Consider the following 21592-nt stretch of genomic DNA (forward strand, 5'->3'; position numbering starts at 1 on the left):
TTAAATATAAAAACGCAGTAGCTCCCATCTCACGGCAGTGCAGTCATGGGATGATGTGTCCTTGTCCCACCCCCAGCCCCCACTGTATCCAGACAGAATTGGCACAAATAAATATGTATTTAAATATTTGTATACTGCTTTTCCAAGAAGTAACAAAATACAGTTTAAAGAAAGTTTAAAAACCAAAAACATAACTTAAATACAATGTGATCCAACAGAACACAACAGATATAACTTTCAGTGCTAATATTCTGAGTTGGTTTTTGTTATATTTTTGTTTCAGAGCTCCCTTTCTTTAAAAGCAAATGATGACCTTGCTAAGCAACAGGTAAAAATGACAACATGCAAATAATGTAGTAATCTAGAAACTCAACTAAGGTTTGATTGGTTCACTGTATCATTTTGTTATCAGTTGTAAGAGTTTTCATAGTCATTCATGGCTAAACTTTACCCTTTGCTGGCATTAGCCTTTTCAGATAAAGAATAATCACCTACAGATTTACAGAATAAGTATCCTGAATTGTAAGATGACCGCTTTATAAGTACACAAACACACACACACCAGTTGCCACAAAATATGGAATTCAGCGATAGCCACTATTTATAACAATAAAAGAGGATGTGGGTCTGTCAGCATCATAGCACCAAGCCGTGAAATCTAAACACTTGGAATTTAGCATGCATGCTAAGCGGACCCTAGAGATGTGCACCTCAGGATTATTTTGTTTTTCACATGTATTACTTTTAATTAACTTAATGTGTCCATCTGTTCCCTAACCAGCGCTTACCTTTGCAGTCACAGTTTGAAGCCATGGAAAGTTAGTAAGCGGAGGGACTGAGTTATACTGCTGCTCCAATCTCTCTGCTGTGGGGCAGCTGCCACGCGGGGGAATGGAGTTGACAAACCCCTCCCTCGGGGGGCTATAAGGGGCATCACGCAGGGGCTGTACCTAGGTGTGCCAGTGGGTGTGCCTTCTTTCAGATGGGAGGGGCACAATGTGCAGTATCCAACTGTGTCATTCCATTAGTACAAATGATGTTGTGCTAGCAGAAACTGCATGGTGTGGAGAATGTGGAGAGGGAGACATTTTTCTCCCTCTCTCAAAATACTAGAACCCAGGGTCATCCCATGAAGCTGATTGGTGGGAGAGTCAGGACAGATAAAGGGAAGGACTTCTTCACACAGCCCATAGTTAAACTATGGAGTTCGCTACCACAGGAAGCAGTGATGGCCACCAATTTGGATGGCTTTAAAAGGAGGTTGGACAAATTCTTGGAGGAAAAGGCTGTTAGTGGCTACTAGTCCTGATGCCTATTTGCTCACAGAGTCAGTGAGCCTATGTACACCAGTTGCTGGGGAACATGGGTAGGAGGGTGCTGTTGCAGTCATGCCCTGCTTGTGGGTTCTCAGTCGACAGCTGGTTGGCCACTGTGTGAACAGAATGCTGGACTAGATGGACCCTTGGTTTGATCTAACATGGCCCTTCTTAAGTTCTTATGTTATGTAAACTAGGTTCTGATCTATGTGCAAGAGAAGAATCCAACTAAAATTACGTTTACGCAAGCACGGTTGTGCAAGTGGTTGTGCATTATGCTTGTGCAACCCGTTGTGCAACCCATTCTGCATAACTCTTGTGTAACCACTGTGCAACACATTATGCAACTGGCTGTACAACTGTACAACTGTATAATGGGCAACTGCTTGTGCAATGGAAAGAGTCAGCAGAGCTTTGCTAGTACTATTTGAGTTTGCAGAATGACACCGTCGGATACTGCCCAATATGTCCAATTTTGACAGTACGTTTGCTTGAAGGCTTCACTGTACCAAAAAAAGGGCTATTCCAATTTGTGTGAAGCTGGGTTTGGTCACTAGTATTAAATAAGGGAAATCTGGAAAATTCTGTTATTATCTTACTCTTTGGCCAAGCAGTTCAAAACAGTACTGTGGGTTACAACTAGGGCTGTGCATGGACCCCCCAATCCAACACGGAGGCCACTTCGGGACTTCTGTTGTTGTTGTTGTTCAGTCGTTAAGTCGTGTCCAACTCTTCGTGACCCCATGGACCATAGCATGCCAGGCCTTCCTGTCCTGCGCTCTCTCCCAGAGTGTGCTCAAGTTCATATTCATTGCATCGGTGATGCTATCCAGCCATCTCATCCTCTGCCGTCCCCTTCTCCTTTTGCCTTCAATCTTTCCCAGCATCAGGGTCTTTTCCAGAGAGTTTTCTCTTTGCATTAGGTGGCCAAAATATTTGAGCTTCAGCTTCAGTATCTGTCCTTCCAATGAGCACTCAGGGTTGATTTCCTTTAGGATTGACTGATTTGACCTCCTTGCAGTCCAGGGGACTCGTAAGAGTCTTCTCCAGTATCACAGTTCGAAAGCATCGATTCTTCAGCGCTCAGCCTTCCTTACAGTCCAGCTCTCACAGCCATACATTACTACTGGGAAAACCATAGCTTTGATTATACAAACCTCTGTCGGCAAGGTGATGTCTCTGCTTCTTCCTATGCTGTCTAGGTTTGCCATAGCTTTCCTCCCAAGGAGCAAGCGTCTTTTAATTTCATGGCTACAGTCACCGTCTGCGGTGATCTTGGAGCCCAAGAAAGTAAAATCTGTCACTGCTTCCATTTCTTCCCCTTCTATATGCCAGGAAGTGATGGGGCCACATGCCATGATCTTAGTTTTTTTAATGTTGAGTTTCAAACCAGCTTTTGCACTCTCCACTTTCACCCTCAACAAGAGGCTCTTTAGATCTGCTTCGCTTTCTGCCATTAGGGTGGTATCGTCTGCATATCGGAGGTTGTTGATAATTCTCCTGGCAATCTTAATTCCAACCTGTGATTCAGCCAACCTGGTGTATCTCATGATGTACTCCGCATATAAATTAAATAAGCAGGGTGACAATATACAGCCTTGTCGTACTCCTTTCCCAATTTTGAACCAATCGGTTGTTCCATGTCTGGTTCTTACTGTTGCTTCTTGACCCTCATAGAGGTTTCTCAGGAGACAGGTAAGGTGGTCTGGTACTCCCATCTCTTTAAGAATTTGCCACAGTTTGTTGTGATCCACACAATCAAAGGCTTTAGCATAGTCAATGAAGCAGAAATAGACATTTTTCTGGAATTCTCTTGCTTTCTCTATGATCCAGCGAATGTTGGCAATTTGATCTCTAGTTCCTCTGCCTCTTCAAAACCCCGCTTATACTTCCGGTAGTTCTCGGTTCACATGCTGCTGAAGCCTAGCTTGTAGGATTTTGAGCATCACCTTGCTGGCATGTGAAATGAGCGCAATTGTGTGGTAGTTTGAACACTCTTTGGCATTGCCCTTCTTTGGAATTGGAATGTAAACTGACCTTTTCCATCTTGTGGCCACTGCTGAGTGTTCCAAATGTGTTGGCATATTGAGTGCAGCACTTGAACAGCATCATCTTTTAGGATTTTAAACAGCTCAGCTGGAATACTGTCATCTCCGCTAGCTTTGTTGTTACTAATGCTTCCTAAGGCCCACTTGACTTCACTCTCGAGGATGCCCAGCTCAAGTTCAGTGACCGCACTATCATGGCTATCAGGGACATTCAGATCTTTACTGTATAGTTCTTCTGTGTATTCTTTCCACCTCTTCTTAATCTCATCTGCTTCTGTTAGGTTCCTGCCTTCTTTGTCCTTTATCATGCCCGTCTTTGCACAAAACGTTCCCTTGAGATCTCCGATTTTTTTAAAAGATCTCTAGTCTTTCCCATTCTATTGTTTTCCTCCATTTCTTTGCATTGTTCATTTAAGAAGGCCTTCTTGTCTCTCCTTGCTGTTCTCTGGAACTCTGCATTCAGTTGGATGTATCTTCCCCTTTCTCCCTTGCTTTTCGCTTCCCTTCTTTCGTCAGCTACTTGTAAAGCCTCATCAGACAGCCACTTTGCTTTCTTGCATTTCTTTTTCTTTGGGATGGATTTCGTTGCTGCCTCCTGAACAATGTTACGGACCTCCGTCCATAGTTCCTCAGGCACTCTATCAGGTCTAATCCCTTAAATCTATTCCTCACCTCCACTGTATATTCATAAGGGATATGATTTAAGTCATACCTGAATGCTTTAGTGGTTTTCCCTACGTTCTTCAATTTAAGCCAAAATTTTGCAACAAGAAGCTCATGATCTGAGCCACAGTCAGCTCCAGGTCTTGTTTTTACTGACTGTATAGAGGTTCTCCATCTTTGGCTGCAAAGGACATAATCAATCTGATTTCGATATTGACCATCTGGTGATGTCCATGTGTAGAGTCGCCTCTTGTGCTATTGGAAAAGCGTGTTTGCTATGATCAGCGGGTTCTCTTGGCAAAACTCTATTAGCCTTTGTCCTGCTTCATTTTGTACACCAAGGCCATGCTTGCCTGTTATCCCGGTGATTTCTTGACTTCCTGCTTTAGCATTCCAATCCCCTATGATGAAAAGGACATATTTTTTTTTGGTGTTAGTTCTAGAAAGTGTTGTAGGTCTTCATAGAACTGATCAACCTCAGCTTCTTTGGCCTCAGTGGTTGGGGACTTGAATTACTGTGATGTTGACTTGAATTACTGTGATGTTGAATGGTTTGCCTTAGATTCGTACTGAGATCATTCTATCGTTTTTGAGATTGTACCGCAGTACTGCTTTTCCCACCCTTTTGTTGACTATGAGTGCTACTCCATTTCTTCTAAGGGATTCTTGCCCACAGTAGTAGATATAATGGTCACCTGAATTAAATTCGCCCATGCCTGTCCATTTTAGTTCACTGATTCCCAAGATGTCGATGTTCAATCTTGCCATCTCATGTTTGACCACCTCCAGCTTACCTTGATCTTACATTCCAGGTTCCTAAACAATATTGTTCTTTACAGCATCGGACTTTCTTTTCACCACCAGACACATCCACAGCTGAGTGTGCTTTCGGCTTTGGCCCAGCTGCTTCACTCTTTCTGGCGCTACTTGGAAATTCCCTCTGCTCTTCCCCAGTAGTATATTGGACACCTTCCGACCTGAGGGGCTCATCTTCCGGCGTCATCTCTTTTAGCCTTGTGATACGTTCCATGGGGTTTTCTTGGCAAGAATACTGGAGTGGGTTGCCATTTCCTTCTCCAGTGGACCTCATTTTGTCAGAACTCTCCACCATGACCTGTCCGTCTTGGGTGGCCCTGCATGGCATAGCTTATGGCTTCACTGAGTTATGCAAGCCCCTTCGTCACAACAAGGCAGTGATCCATGAAGGGGTCGGGACTTCTGAGGTGGGCCCAATTCGGTTCAGGCTGATTTGGGGTGGGGCGGCGACTTGCCTTGGCCAACGAAGCCAAAGCGGGATTCAGACATCCGAATCCCACTTCACCCACAGACCCACACACATGCTGACCAGCCCCCAGCTCCTTACCTGGGCCCTTAGGTTTGTTCCATGTGTGGTGGGGTGCTGCCAGGGGAGCCACTGCTGCCACCAGCTCTAGGCCCTCTGGATGTGTACCAGCAGCTGTCTCATTGTTTGAGGGGATGGGGGGAGCCAGTTTTAAAATGGCAACTCCCTCTATTTCCAGAAATGCAGGGAGTCACCATTTTAAAAATGGCTCCCCCTCAGGAACAACAGGATGGTGGCCAGCACACGTCCATAGGGCCCGGGTAAGGAGCTGGGGGCTGGGCGGCAGAGGTGGCAGCAGCATGGCAGCCGGGCTTCCGGACTGTGCCGAAGCACACCAAAGCGCTTTGGAGCAACCCAATTCTCATTGAGCTGCTCCATGCCCCCTCTGCCTCACCTTGGAGGCAGCCTGAAGCAGCCCGCTTTGACTCAGGGCCCGGGCTTCGTGCAGAAACGGTGCACAGCCCTAGTTATAACTACTCTGTAAGCAAGGGTGTTGCTAGATACTTATGAGATCTGGGGCACAGGCCCATGACACATATTTGCATCTGCTAGGTTGGATCTAGAATCTGCCTTCCATGGACAGAAGGGTTCTGCTTCTGGTAGGTGTCTCCCTCTGATTTTTCAGGGATACCCCCATGCACAGTAGTTCACCCCATTCTACAGGATCCCCCCACCCTTTGTGTAGCACTTTTAGGTGGAAGGGCTGCCATGAGAAGAAGTGGATCGGGAAGTCCATTTCTGCCAGCCCTGTTGTACATGCCTAAATCCAGCCCATGCACACGCGCGTGCACACACACACACACACACGTACTAGTATTAAAAAAGCAGTGAAATAAAGATTGCCTCTGAGCATATGCAGACTGCTTAGCTCTCACCTCTGAGCAATTACAGCCTCCCCCCATCCCCACACACTTAATAGTGATGGAATATATCCCACAAAGATTAAAGCCTCAGTATTCCTTTTTTAGAGATTGAGCACTGATCACACCTGTTGGAAAAAAAACCCAAACATAACCTAGAGACAGAACAGATACATTATGTTCTCCTCCAGGCAATAGGCCCTCCTTATTTTTCCTTCCTCCAACAACTCTTCATAAAAACTTTTGTTTTGTTTTCTGCTACCCCCCCACTTCCCCCTTGTCCACTCCTCCCCATAACTTGTGTCAAGACTTCACTAGGATTCAGCCAAAGAATCTGTTTGCAATGCTAGGGCTGAGTTATAGGAAAAATACCTCTGAGCATGTACCAAGTGCTTTTCCTTCCCCAATGAAGGTAGAGTCCATGCCAAAGGAACAACACAAACAACAAAACACACATAGAACTGGGCTGAAAGGGCAGCCAAGTCAGTGGACTGGACTCAGGTGGGCAGTTTATTAAACTTGCATTACCATGCTCACAGCTCAGAACTTATTTCTGAGTAAACATTCAGAGGATCAGGCTGCAAACTTCCCCACAAAACTAACTTAGCGTGCAATCCTATGCAGGTTTAGACAGAAAAAAGGCCTGCAACTCCCAGAATACTCCAACCAGCATGGGAAAGAATACTCCAACCAGCATGGGAAATTCCCCAGAGCCAGACTTCTCTAAATAGGACTTAATTCTGAGTGGACATGTATACTTTTCTGGAGTAAGCCTCATTGAACACAACGGGACTTACTTCTGAGTAGACATACATAAGAGTCTCTAAGTGATCAGAATCTATTCTCCCCCACCCATTAACTCCTGTTTTTATTAAAGCTTGTCATTCCATTGCTGGATAATGGCAGCTAACAACAACAACGCCCCAGATTCCTTCCTCTGCAACCATGTGAACTCATATTCCCAAAGAGTTGGTTGAGGAGGGGTGTCTTGTCTGTGTGTATAAAGTCAAATAGAGTTCAGAACTTCTCTTTCCCACCACCACCACCTCTTAAGAATTCCCTATTTGTGGGCTTCCCACAGGCAGCTGGTTATCCACTGTGTGAACAGACTGATGGACTAGATAGGCCTTTGGTCTAATCCAGCGTAGTTTTTATGTTAAGAATCATAGTTGGAAATTAACTTTGAGTTGAGGTGGCTCCCCTGCTGATCTTAAAACTCAGGTAGGTTGGTACTGGGGGAAGTGGTCCTTGAAGTACTTGGGTCCTGAGTTCTGCAGGTGGGACCCCTGGGAAGCATGTCTTGTGGGCTAATATGTAAAGCAGGGCCTTCTTGATAACCACTCACTAGTTATGGAATTCCCTCCTTGTAGATATTTGAATGGTCCTGATATTTGCATTTAGGCATCAGCTGAAAAAATACCCTTTTTGCAGGCTTTTGGAACAGTAAAAGTCAATGATAGTTACCTGATCCTGCTGCTGGTTAATTAAAGGGACACAGCAGGTTTTTTTAATCATTCAATGTTATTGTATGTGTTGTTAATTTGTGATTTTATCTGAGTTTTTAGGATTAGTTTTAATTCTGCCTTTTTATTGAGATTGTTTGCTGCTCTGGGCTCTTTCAAGAGGAAGAGCGGGACACAAGAATGATAGATAGATAGATAGATAGATAGATAGATAGATAGATAGATAGATAGAGATAGCTCCCTGATCGATCTCATAAAAAATGCCGTTTCAATAGTTCTCCACCATCACAAGAACTGGCTCATATTCCTTTTCAGAGACAGACTTAGGACATCACGGACCACAGAGTGCATTTTATGCAAAGGACACATGCTCTATCTGTTCAGAATAACAGTCTACAGCAAATCTAGAATATATACTGATGTCTTTTTTTCCTTTTTTTTTATATAGATCCCAGATGGAAGTGACTTACAAGATGGGTTCCTAGAGAGTGTCCTTGTCCAGTATTCATATGGAAGCTGAAGGCAGAAGTGTGGAAGTGCAATAGGAAGCCTGTGTCCCTGAAATCACTAATATGTGACACTGCTTAACACTGATAATGAAATTCCTGTTTTCAAATAAAGGAAATTTTAGGTTAAATTTTAGGCACAAATCAATCTTTTTATTTTTCTGAACTAGGGAGAAAGGCAGCATGGCTTCGTGTCAATATTTATTTTCAACAAGGATGATTGCACACATCTAAGGAAATCATCCTTGCAAGTATGCAGGGATGATTTCAGTTCGTACAGATACTGATATGGCAGGTTTGTTAAACAAGCAAATTGAAGCTTATAATATTCTATTTCTGTTAAAGCAATTTAAGCTTTTTCTGCTGCATAGTTTCCTGCTGTATTTCATGGTCATTTTAATTATGAAGGAGTTAAAAAGAGAGATCCAGACATATCTATGTTATTCATAAACAAAATGCTATTATTTGACAATATTGTAGTTTAATGATTTTATTATTGGTAATAAAATATTAAATCAATGTAGTGCTAATTCTTCTCCGAAATACACAAATATGACATCTACTTCTTTTAAAAAAACAAACCTCTAGGGGACCAACAATGTTCCATTGATCTTTCATGGTTAAACTAGACTCTTTGTAGTCTACTTGGCAACCTTTAATTACTTCAATGAAACAGAATATATATAATAAACACCTGCCTTCTCTGCATCAATCATTTTGGAAAGATCAACTGTGCTGACTGTGAAAGAATGACACTGCCCATATATTTTCATTAAGTATATAATGAACCTGTTCAGATTATAAATTTTCAGGACTGCATCAATCTACTTTGTTTTGTTTTCTTCAAAATGTGTTTATATATGTTGCTTTCTTCCAACTTGTTATATTAGGATGATCATGATTTATAAACAAGAAAGTAACCTGATAAAAGTTGCAGAGGGACAAGTGCTCTCACTTATAGAGTTCTGAGGCTGCAAATCTTAAACACACTTTATCTGGAGATGCTTCCAGATGGAGAGCTATTAGCACCACCAGTCAAAAGACATTGTGTACCATCTTTTCTTCCTTCACATTTTTGTGTGGAAATAAAGAAGTGGTGGGAAAACACAGCATATTTACAAGTTGAAGATGACATCATCTGGACCCCCAGTAAAATTCCATGAATGAATTTTGAGAGCCAGTGGGTATAGTGGTTAGAGTGTTGGACTGGGACTCAGGAGTTCTGGGTTCTAATCCTCACTCAGCCATGAAGCTCCTTAGGGCCAGTCATTAGGGATGGACGAAAGGGAATTACCTTGTCCCGCAGCTTGCTTCACGGTGGGGGGGAGGCGCTTCGGTTCTCCCCCCGAAGTTCAGGCAAGGGGAAGAGGCGCCCCGCCTCACCCGGCCGAAATTCAGGCCAGGGAGGAGCGCCCTGTCTCCTCGGCCGCGAAAAAAAAGTACAATTAAAAAAAACACCCGTGATAGGCTACGTGACTATTTACGTAGCCTATCACAGCTAGATTTCCAAACTCAGCCATGATAGGCTACGTGACTATTTACGTAGCCTATCACAGCTAGATTTCCAAAGTCAGCCGTGATAGGCTATGTAAATCGTCATGTAGCCTATCATGGGTGACTTTGAAAGAAAAAAAAAAGTGCGTACACAAATGGCAGCGCCCATGGGCGCCGCCATTTGCGTTCCTTATTTGGACAGGGGTAGTCTACGTAAAGATTTACGTAGACCACGGCGAAAATAAGGGCAACGCAAATAGCGTTCCCTTATTTTCGCCGTAGTCTATGTAAATCTTTACGTAGACTACCCCTGTCCAAATAAGGAACGCAAATGGCGGCGCCCATGGGGCACCGCCATTTGCATACGCGTTTTTTTTTTCAAAGTCACCCGTGATAGGCTACGTGACGATTTACGTAGCCTATCACGGCTGACTTTGAAAATCTAGCCGTGATAGGCTACGTAAATCGTCACGTAGCCTATCACGGGTGTATTTTTTTTTTTTTACTGTACTTTTTTTTTTTGTAATGGCGGTGGCGGCAGCCGGTCAGGAGACCGGCCCCCGCCGAAACGCCGCTGGGACCCGCCGCCGAGAGGGACATTCGCCGAAGGTAAGTCCCATCCCGGGGGGGGGGGCGGGGGCCCGGCGGAGAATGTCCCCACCAATTTCGGGGGGCCGAATGCATCGGCACTCGGCCTCCCAAAGATTCATGGAGAAATTCTCCGCCATCCCTGCCAGTCATTTACTCTCAGCCTAACCTACCTCACAGGAGATGAGCATCTCTACACCAGCCTAAAATCCTGCATTTAAAACACAGCTTTCTGTTTCCATTTTAAATGCAGGATCACAACGGACTCCCTTTACACACGTTTCTTTTCCCCCTCCTTTTCCCCCTTACCTGAGTCTTCCATATGTTTCATTATATAGCCACTAGATGGTGCTGCAGTCTAGCTCCTCTTATTGCAGCATTTCCTTTTTTACAAGGGAACTCAAGCACGGTAATTTGATAGCTCATTATCTCCAATCTTTTAAAAAATGGAATAAAGGTCATTTAGTGCAGGAGACACCCTGGAGGTTCACAACGTCATCTTAAGGACCTGTGAACTTCTGTGAGTAACCAATCTCAATAGCAGGATAAAAGCTGCATGTGAACAAGCCTGATAAAATCTTTGTCTGAAAGAACCCTGAGAGTAAGCCCTACTGAATATAATGGGGCTTACTTTTCAGACAACGTGGATGAAATTAGCCTATTAGTAGATTAATTGTATTTAGTTGATTAATCAATTAATTTGTTAAATTTACATACAAGTAAAAGTTTTGAAGCAAAAAGCATACTTGCTTTGTTTTTAGATGATGCATGTGTTGTAGCACTTGCTGTCTGCAGTTTTTATAAGCTGTTTATTGTGACTCCTTTCCCCACCCCACAATCATCCTCACCAGAGCATAAGAACATAAGAGCCCTACTGGATCAGACCAAAGGCCTATCTAATCTCCATCTTGTTTCCCAAAGTGGCCAGATGCCTATGAGAAAGAAGTGGTGTAGTGGGACATTTTGAAGTACAGGTGCTCATCGTAACAGGCCTCGTAGCCTCACCTCCAAGGACAGTCCTTGGAAGACAACTGTGTCGATTTGATCTGTATCAACAAACTAGTTCTAGCCTTTGTCATGTCCACCAGGAGCAGGTCTGTTGTAAAGCTAATGAATCTTAATTGCCCATTCAAGACCAGACCACCCCCAAATATTTTGCATTACAACAGGGAACAATATACTGTTGGCAAAATTCTTCTCCCCCCAGCCACTGTGAGAACTGCAGCTACGCTTAGAGGGAACAGGAAATTCTGAGGGATGCAGGGTGGCAGATTTATTCATTTCATTTCATTTCTATACTGCCCAATAGCTGAAGCTCTCTGGGCGGTTCACAAAAATTAAAACCACAGAGTGCAACATAAAACAATATAAAATATAAAAGCTTAAAACTAGGGATGGCAGAGAATTCCGCCACGGACCCCAATGAGGCTGGATTCAAAAGAATCCAGTCTCCAGAGCCCGTAGCGGAAAGGATCACTTACCTCCACCTCCCTCCAGAATCCTCCTTTCCATGGCGCTTCCACGGACCGCACGCCAGCTCCGTATCGCTGGCCTGGTGGCGATACAGTAATGGCGGCTGCCATTACCATATCGTCAGGCCAGCCATACGGAGCCAGTGTGCGGCTCCGCGGAATCGCCACAGAGAGGATTCAGGTCCGGAGGATTCTGGGGGGAGGGGAGGAATGGTTTGCCCTCCCCCCGCCAGGCAGATTCCCTACGAACCGGAAGGTAGGGAATCCGCCCATCCGTACTTAAAACTACAATATAACAATACAACCAGAATAAAACCTAGCAGCAATGCAGAGATTTAAAATACAGATTTAAAACACCAGAGCTAAAAGATTAAGAAGCTAAAACGCTAAAATACTGGGAGAATAAAAAGGTCTTCACCTAGCGTGGGAAGAACAACATAGGCGCCAGGCGAACCTCTCTAGGGAGCTCCTCCCACAGCTGGGGGGGCCACAGCAGAAAAGGCCCTCCTCCTGTAGCCACCCACCTCACTTCCTTTGGTGGGGCTCCCAGAGAAGGACCCCTGAAGATGATTTTAGGGTCCAGGCAGGCACATATGAGACAATCCTTCAGATAACCTGGCCCCAAGCCATTTAGGGCTTTGAATACCAGCACTTTGAATTGGGCCTGGAAACGGACTGGCAGCCAGTGCAGCTGGAAAAGTACTGGCATGATGTGATCTCATTGGCCAATCCCTGTTAACAAACTTGCTGCCCTATTTTGGACTAGCTAAAGTTTCAGAACCGTTTTCAAAGGCAGCCCCACATATAACGCATTGCAATAATCAAATGAGAGTTTATCAGAGCATGGATAACTGTAGACTATCTCTGTTCAGATTAGGGTGTAGTTGGTATATTAGCCTAAGCTGATAAAAGGTGCTCCGTGCCACTGAGTTCAAGTGACAGTTCTGGATCCAAGAGCACCCCCAAACTATGAACCTGATCCTTTAGGGGGAGTGCAACCCCCTCCAGAACAGGTTAAACATCACCTAGCCAGGCAGATGAACCATCCACTAACAGTACCTCTGTCTTGTCTGGACTGAGTTTCAATTTATTGGCCCTCATCCAGTCCATTACTGTGCCAGGCACTGATTCAGAACAGCCACTGCCTCACCTGGGTTTGATGAAAAAGAGAGGTACAGCTGGGTATCATCTGCATATTGATGGCACCTCGGCGCATACCTCTGGATAACCCCCCCCCCCCAGTGGTTTCATGTAGATGTTGAACAGCATCGTGGATAAAACAGAGCCCTGTGGACTCCATCCAATAATACTGGACCAGACGGTGCTCTGGACACCTGTACTAATGGAATTGCATTAATCATGGTGTCTAATTCATGATGAATCTGAGCAACTTTATCTTCAAAGTGCCATGCAAAGTCGTCACAGAGTGCTACTGAGGATTCCATAGTCTCTCCCTGGCCCAGAATGTAACAGGATGCGAACCACTCGCAGATGACATTAGAGTCCTTGCTAATCAAAAACTGTTGCCCGGCACTGCAGCTCAGTGAGTCCTGGCTCCACCACACCACTGATGGAAGGCCCACAAGCAGGATGCAAGAGGTCCTGCTGTGGGAGAAGCACCTAGGAATGGAAGCAGAGTGTTTTGAATCGTTCCCTCTGCCATCACCTGTCCCTTCTCCCATTAGGAAATGGGAGATTGGACCAGCATCTCAAGGCCGGGGTGGGCCTTCTGCTAGTCTATGGGCCTCAGCAGGTGCCCATTTATACCGACTCTTGACACCAGCTCTGTATATACCTATCCTGGAATATAAATACATGAGAAGTCATTGTTACTCAGTATTGCTGTAACATAGCTCCAACTATTCGTTAGGGTGGCAGCCTGGCAGCAGCTGCTAATGTGATCAGGGAGCCTTAAGCAAGAGCAAGTGTGACACTTTAATGTGCACTTTAGACATGGTTACTCAGATGTAAACCCCACTGTACTCAAGGAGGCTTAACTCCCAACTAAGTGCACCCAAGTCTGCAGCCTTCCTTGGAAGTCAGTCCCACTGAATCAATCCAGTGGGTCTTACTCCTGAGCAAACATGCTTAGCATCAGACTGTAAGACTCGAACTCAAAGGAAGCTTCAGACCTTGGGAGAGTCACCATGTTCTTCTTTCCCCTCGTGGCTGCTACACAAAACATAGTAAGAGGTGTACGACATTATGCATGATGTGGAGAGGGAGACATTTTTCTTGCTTTCATACTACTAGAACCCAAGGTCATCCCATGAAGCTGGTTGGTAGGAAATTCAGGACGGATAAAAGGATTTTTTTCACACAGTGCATAGTTAAACTACAGAATTCACTTCCACAAGATACTTTAAGACAGATGCAGACAAACTGGAGAGGGTTCAGAGGAGGGTGACAAAGATGATCAGGGGACTGGAAACAAAGCCCTATGAAGAGAGACTGAAAGAACTGGGCATGTTTAGCCTTGAGAAGAGAAGACTGAGGGGAGATAGGATAGCGCTCTTCAAGGACTTGAAAGGTTGTCACAGAGAGGAAGGCCAGGATCTCTTCTCGATCATCCGACAGTGCAGGACACGGAATAATGGGCTCAAGTGACAGGAAGCCAGATTCTGGCTGAACATCAGGAAAAACCTCCTGACTGTCAGAGCAATACGACAATGGAACCGATTACCTGGGGAGGTGGTGGGCTCTCCCACACTGGAGGCCTTCAAGACGAGGCTGGACAGCCATTTGTCGGGGATGCTGTGACTTGGATTCCTGCATTGAGCAGGGGGTTGGACTCGATGGCCTTGTAGGCCCCTTCCAACCCTACTATTCCATGAAGATGTAGTGATGGCCACCAATTTGGAAGGCTTTAAAAGGGGATTGGAGATATTCATGGAGAATAAGGCTGTCAATGGCTAATAGTCTTATGCTACCCCCAGTATCAGTAATAGCTATATGCTACCTCCAGTATCAGAGCAGGATGCCTCTATACACCAGTTGCTGGGGAACATGGGCAGGAGGGTGCGTTCCCCGTGGGTAGCCGGTCGGTCGCCGTGCGAACAGAGCGCTGTTCTGGACGGGCCTTGCCCTGATCTAGCACGGTTCTTCCCCTGCAGCCCCCGCACCCGGCCGAGGGCGCTCCCCGCAGCCCGGCCCGCCGACCTGGCGGCTGAGGCGCTGTGGGCGGGGAGGGAGAAACAAGGCGCCGGCGCTCATTTCCCGCCCCGTTCCTCGGCCGGGCCGAGGGGGAACTTCCGCGGTGGCGGGGACGGGGGCCATGGCGGGCGCGGGGAGCGGCGGCGCCCGGGCAGGCCTTCGCCCTCCGGGCGGCCTGGAGCAGCTGGAGCTGGGGCGGCGCCGGGACCCTTCGGGCGGCGGGGGCTCCCCTCGCCCGCCGTCGCCGCCGCTGTCCTCTTGCTCGAGGCAGGCCTGGAGCCGGGACAACCCAGGCTTCGAGCCCGAGGAGGACGCGGCGGCCAGGGCCGCGGCGGCGGCGGGGCCGGTGCTGCAAATGGACGTGGAGTGGGGCCGCGGCGGGGCCGCCTCGCCGTCGCTTTCCTCCGGGGGGCCCAGCGGCCGCAGCGGCGGCGCCGAGAGCGGGCGGCAGCGGCGGCGCGGGCGGCGGGGAGAGGAGGAGGAGGACGGCGGCGGCGGCCGGGAAGGGGGCCCCTCCTGTCCCTCGGGCGGAGCGGGCGGGGACGCGCGGCCCTCGCACTTCTCCCAGGACGAGGCGGACGGGGAGCCCCCGGAGCCCCCGCCGCACCGCGTCGCCTGGGCCAAGGGGCTGGCGCGCCGCCTGCGAGGTGAGTCGCCGCCTGCCTCGGCCGCCCGGGCCCTGCGCAGCGGGCCCGCGGTCTCGCCGGCCCTTGCGCTCGCCCCGCCCCAGCTTTCGCTAGTAGTTAGTTCGCAGTTAGTTGCTAACTACTAACTGACCCAGAAAGTTGCCCAGCTTTCGCTAGTAGTTAGTTACTCCGTCACTCGTCTGCCTTCAATCAACTTGGGCTTAGCAAGATCTTCCGTTTCTGTTGTGCTCCTTTAGCTCGCAAGAGGGATCAGGGTGTATAAAGAGCAAAGAAAGCCGCATCGGTTAATCATCACCATCATCACCATCATCATATTTTTTTATTTTTTTTTAAATGTCCGAAATCCACAGCTGGGCAATGCTCTTATTAGGACTAATCGAAATGTAACAAAAGAGCGTGCAAGCTTTCGAGTTCTCCAGAAGGCTTCATCAGGCTAGGTGGTACAAAAACCAGGAGATGGGGGGAGAAGCAATCGCATCCAAGATTTTAGGCCAGATTTTGAGTTTAAAATGCAGTTCTCACAGCTACAACAGCTGGCCTACTCTGGGGGCTTCCTTGTTTCTTCCCCCATCCCCTGCATTTGGTACCACTAGTTTGATGAAGAGTTGTGGAGAACTCGAAAGCGGCACACTGTTTTGTGACATTTTGGTTGGTTCTAACAACAGTATTGCCCGACTGTGGATTTTGGTTGCCCCGCCCCGCCCCGCCCCAGATCTAAAGTTCTCTCATCTTGTTTACTTCAGGTTTTACTTATTTTCATTAGGGCTCCCACTCATTTGAGATGTTAAAGTTTTATTTGATTGATTGATAGATGCATCTGTTGCTTTAAATCTGCAAATTGGTACCAAACAATAGCTTTGAAGCAAGAAGCATACTTTTTTTGTTTTTTAGAAGATGCATGTGGGCATCTTAGACGAGCTATCGCCTCCTATGTGAGAGGAAAGGTGGAATGTGGCTTTGAAGTATTTTTTTAAATAAATATTGATATTAAAATACTTTTAACAGGGGGAAAAACATTCCCAATTACTCACTCAGGGGCACTTTTTTAGTCACAGGCGCAATCCTATGGGTGCTAGTCAGCAGCTAGACGGCCATATGATAGGTTGGTTCCCAGGAACCAACCTCGGAGCCTGCACTCTGAGGTTAGTTCCCTGAGAACCGACCTCTACCCCCACCCGCGCTGCCTCGTATGCACTGTGGAACGGCCCCGCACCCTCCTCTCTTGGAAGAGGGGTGCAGAGCATCAAAAATGGGTGTTCCTGAGAGCGTGCCAGGGAGGGTGGAAATGCCAGTACTACACATCCTACATGTTGTCTGGCTGCCGCTCTCCGAGGTCCCACTGTCTAGCCGTAAATGCAAGGCGGCTGAAGCATGGAGCGGACGATCCCCTCCACGCTTCTCTTGCCCTGCATTGGATAGGCGGTCGCCTCCCCCGATAGGATTGCGCCCTAAAAGTTTTTAAATTGGTTAATCTAACTAATTAATCAAATGATGCAGCCCTGATTTTTGGATGTATTTTAGAATAATCTGAGTCTGGACAATATTAAGAACCAAATATGGATTGAAATGTCTGAGGAAACATACAGAAGAAATCATCAGCATTAGTTTAACAGGAGGGAGAATGGTACTTGGGGTTTGCCTTCAAAGACCTATACAAGGGCATGTATAGATGTACATTGCTTGGTTGCTGTACTCATGGATGGGCAGTAGAAGGCGTGAAATGACATTGTTGAAAAGTATTATGTATTTGAGGAGATGTGCACCATACACTCGAAAGAGCTCTGTTCACGCAACTAATGAATGCGTGGAGAAGGGGCAAACAGGATCATGTCTGCTATCCCTGCTCTTGACCTCCCTGACCAAGAGCATTTGCTCTTCTGAAAAAGCCAGTTCAGACAATCAGATGAACACATGGAGATTGAGTGTGAAGAGAATGGGTGCACACACAGCCACGTGTTCACTGGTCTTGTAAATAGGATTGCCACCAGAGCTGGCCCAAGACATTTTGCTGCCTGAGGCAAAGAACAAGACGGTGCCTCTTCCACTTCCATGTATAAAAGCTGACTGGACACAGCTCCTTTAACGCTTGCTGCAAGCTCTCAGCATCTGCTGCCTGAGGCGACTCCCTCACTCTGCCTAATGGTAGGGCCGGCCCCTGGCTGCAGCCACAGTCAGTCCCAGCTTCCTGCCCAGCGTGCCTGTATCACAAAACATACTTCAACCCATTCTTGCTTTATGTGTTGGCATGTACATTTTTAAAAATGGTGGATGTACACACACAACTTAGTGTGTGTGTGCATATGCTAATGCAGGACTATTTACACCTAGGAAAAGGAATTGTATTAATAAAATGAAAGCGTGTTTTTGAGAATGTATAAAGTATATTTCCTTTTCCATGCGGTATTGCTTCCTACTCAGAAGTTATTTCAATCAAGTTCTGTTGATTGTCGTGTGAAGATCCCCACAGTTTGCGTGCTCTCCAAATTGCATTGGGACCAGAGAGGTAGAGGAGGAGAGTTTCCCCCTATGCTGTTTTCTTGATATAATCTCCTACACCAACCCCCCTTACTATTTATCTTGGGGAAATTTCTGGTGGACCACCTAGTGCCTGCTGGTTGTTGAGATACTTGCAAAGTTTATTGGACTAGGTGCTCATTGGTCTTATTCAGCAAGGCTCTTCTTGACCTGGTTTGCATGTAGCAGTGGCAAATATGGGTTAATTAATCTACTATTTGCTGGGTTGTATGCTGTGCATGAGCTTCTACCACTTTGCGTAATCAACCTGTGATCAAAGGTTGCCACATGATGTGTGAATATGAACTCTGTGGGTTGTTTGTGGGTTAAACAACCCAAAGTTAACCTATGATTAGTTCTTAGCTTAACTTTGGGTTATTTAACCCAAAAATAAACTGTAGCATCCAGGTTTGCACGTCATACAGCAACCTACAATAGAGCTGATCGGAGGTTGATTGTGCAAAGCAGTAACAGCAATTTGCCACCATTTCATACCTTCTTGAGCAAGAGTGCATACCCAGAAGGAGGATCACTTAACACAAATTAGTTATACCATAACAGTTGAGAAATCTTGAATGCTCCATGTTACTAACTAAATTGCTGGTGGACCATAGGAATTTTAGAAAAAAAAAAAAATCCAGACCATGAAAAACAAATGGCCCAGTTACATTATGAAGTTGAACAATTATTTTCTTGATGGAGGAAGATTCACTGTAACAGTTTTAGAATATATTTTGTATTTTTTGAAAGCTTGAATATTTAAGTTACACGTTTTTTCTCATGAAATCATACACTTGCAGCCCATGTTTACATGTGTTTATTCAGAAGTAAATCCCACTGAGTTCAATGCAACCTATTCTTCCATTAAGTGTGTATAAGTGATACAAAGTTAGTCTCTCATCCTGGTGAATAGTGGCGTATTGGCTTAACGTTAGCAATGGAATACGAGCAAGTTTTATAACAGCTGTCCACCCTATAACCATTCCTCAGTAAAATAAAAAGTTACCTTTTCACATCTGTTAAACCTTGCACATTTACTAAACACTCGTCCAGACTAGTCTGCGTTAAAACATCATTTAAGATGTTAAAGTCCCTAAGTGAAAATTCAAAGTTGACAGTAACAGTATTATTTAGGAGCCTCCTAGAAAAAGACTTCACTTTGGATCTCCAAGTAGAACTGTAAGTGCACATACTGCTGGATGAGTTTCACATGGTGTAGATCCAGGTCAAAACAATATGCAATACGGATTATAAAGTATCCTTAAGATTTTTATTACAGGGAGTCATTTTTGAAAACTGGAAAAGTAATGTGATTGTTGGGTTTTGTTTTGCTTTAAATATTCCCTGCCAAGATTTGCAAACTCCAACTCTGTCAGAGTGCATTTTAAGCTTTCAGTTGCCTAGTCAACCAGTATTTGCTCATTTGTTCCAGTTCAGGATAACCATCTAGCTACAAATTCCAGAAGTGTAGCCATGTTAGTCCATAGCAGAAAAGATAAATAGAACTGTGACATATTAGATTCTAGCTGCTATATTCTAATGCGTGCTTTCAAAAGCATTTTTTCCCATTTCCCATTCAGTCTTTTTTCTTTTTTTGTTTATGTTTTTAAATTGTACCATCAGTATGCATGGTGCCTTACAGTGTAGAAGAGTACAGGGTCCTGCCCTGAGAAGCTTACGGTTAAAATTTGATGCAGGGGAAACAACAGAGGAAGGGGAAGGGAATGGAGGACAGGGTGAACAGGTAGCTTGGATACAGCCTTACAGTGCAATTCTTTGACCTGTTTTGCATGACACGACAGCCCACTGTGGCTTAATTTATTTGCAGGGGCTGTTGCGTCTTGGTGGATTTGCATGATCACCAGGTTCGCACAATCACCGTGGGTTAAACAAGCCAGAGTGACTTGTTTATACCACGGCATGTGCCGGGAGCAATTTGCATAATTACCCACCTGTTGGAGGGCGAAACAATCCTCAAATAACCCATGGTGATCGTGCAAACCCTCACCCCTGCCACTTGGGTTTGCACGACACGACAAGCCATGGCAACTAGGGATGCTGGAGAAATTCAAGACAGACTAAAATGAGCTTGGATTTCTAAGAATCCGTCCTGCAGAATCTGCTGTGGAGCGACCCTCTCAGTCCACACGGAGTCCATGGACTTTTGGGATTTTTTTTTACTTTCCTGAAATTTACGCATATTTATCCGTAGGAAAATATACACGTTTCTGCTGAGGAAAGGTTGAATGGAATGGTGGTCAATATGCTAAATGTTATGTACTAAGGTAAATTATGTAAATTCTTACAAAACCTCTTACGTAATTATTTGCATATTTTTCCGCTTGACAAAAAAATATTCACATCCGTCTGTCAGCGGATGATGGAACAAAAGGCACCCGACAATCTGTGAAACACAGACGGAGCGGATTTTACACAGTCCATACATCCCTAACGGCAACTGCCCACAGGGGCTTGCTTATTCAAAATGGTGGCTGGCATGCGCTGTGGTGCCCCCCATGGTGACTTGTCATGATGTGCAAACTGGCTTGCATGTCTACTCAGAAATAACCTATATTGGGCCTCTTCGCATGTCACAACAGCCCACTAGGTGCCCAGTTTGCCTTGGCTTGTTGTGCTTGTGTGAACCCAAGCGGCAGGGTGTGTTTGAAGGTTAGACAACCCTAAAATAACCTGTGGCTTGTTTTAGGGTTATTTGAGGTTATCTAACCCTCAACTCCTGCTCCTTGGGTTCGCACAACACAACAAGCCATGGGAAGCTGGGTGCCCAAAGGTGCCATGCAAAAATAGTGCCCGCATGGTGAATTAAGCCACGGTGGGCTGTCATGCAAACCAGGTAATTGTGTTCCGTCGGGCTTACTCCCAGATATGTGGGTATGGGATTCCACCCTTAGTTATAGTAGAACATGGTCCATGCAAGCTAGGCTTTTATCTTCCTGCATAGTGGTTCCTATCATGGGAAGGGAATCCTACAGCTTTTTTTTTAGTAAGGTGTCTTTGCATAATAAAAACCACCCTGTGTTTAATTGTTTTATGTTAGCTTCTGTGGCTAGGTAATATAGTGAACTTCTGTGCTGGATCATGTTCCTTCCTTCCTCCTTTCTTAAGTTAGTGAGGTTCCAGACCAGGCTTTTACCACACCATTGCCCTTTACAGAATTTTATGGTGAGTCCAGGGGCATCTCAACACCAGCCTACAATCCTGCATTTAAAATGGGTCTTTCTGCTTCCGTTTTAAATGCAGGATCACGACGACTCCCTTTTTCAAGTGCTTCCTTTTCTCCCTCCCCTTTCCCCCTCCTTCTCGCCATATCTGAGTCTTCTATTATCTTTCTTTGATCTTGTTCCTCTTCTTGCTGCTTTTCCTCTTTTCACAGAGGGAATGCAAGTGGAACACAACGAGGTAATTTGATAGCTCATTATCTGCAATCTATTTAAAAATGGAACAAAGGGCATTCAGTGCAGGAGACGCCTTGGAGGTTCATGGCATCATGTAAAGAGACTGCAAA

At 45.7% G+C, this 21592-nt stretch overlaps 1 protein-coding gene across 2 annotated transcripts in view; it reads left to right on the forward strand.

Moving 5' to 3' along the window:
* Window positions 1-14869: 14869 nt before the first annotated feature.
* The window catches only part of PKD2 (polycystin 2, transient receptor potential cation channel), a 32980-nt gene continuing 26257 nt past the window's right edge, over window positions 14870-21592 (forward strand). The window contains exon 1 of one of the 2 annotated variants that reach the window (XM_084855589.1): window positions 14870-15552. In XM_084855589.1, the coding sequence (XP_084711715.1) occupies window positions 15027-15552 (526 nt within the window). In that variant the 5' untranslated portion in view covers window positions 14870-15026. The remainder of the gene's footprint in view (window positions 15553-21592) is intronic. The other variant, XM_084855587.1, reaches the window with a different exon arrangement.

This window comes from Heloderma suspectum, chromosome 5, assembly GCF_057233095.1.
Source record: "Heloderma suspectum isolate Gila_16-S chromosome 5, 16-S_ref, whole genome shotgun sequence".
Taxonomy (NCBI): Eukaryota; Metazoa; Chordata; class Lepidosauria; order Squamata; family Helodermatidae; genus Heloderma; species Heloderma suspectum.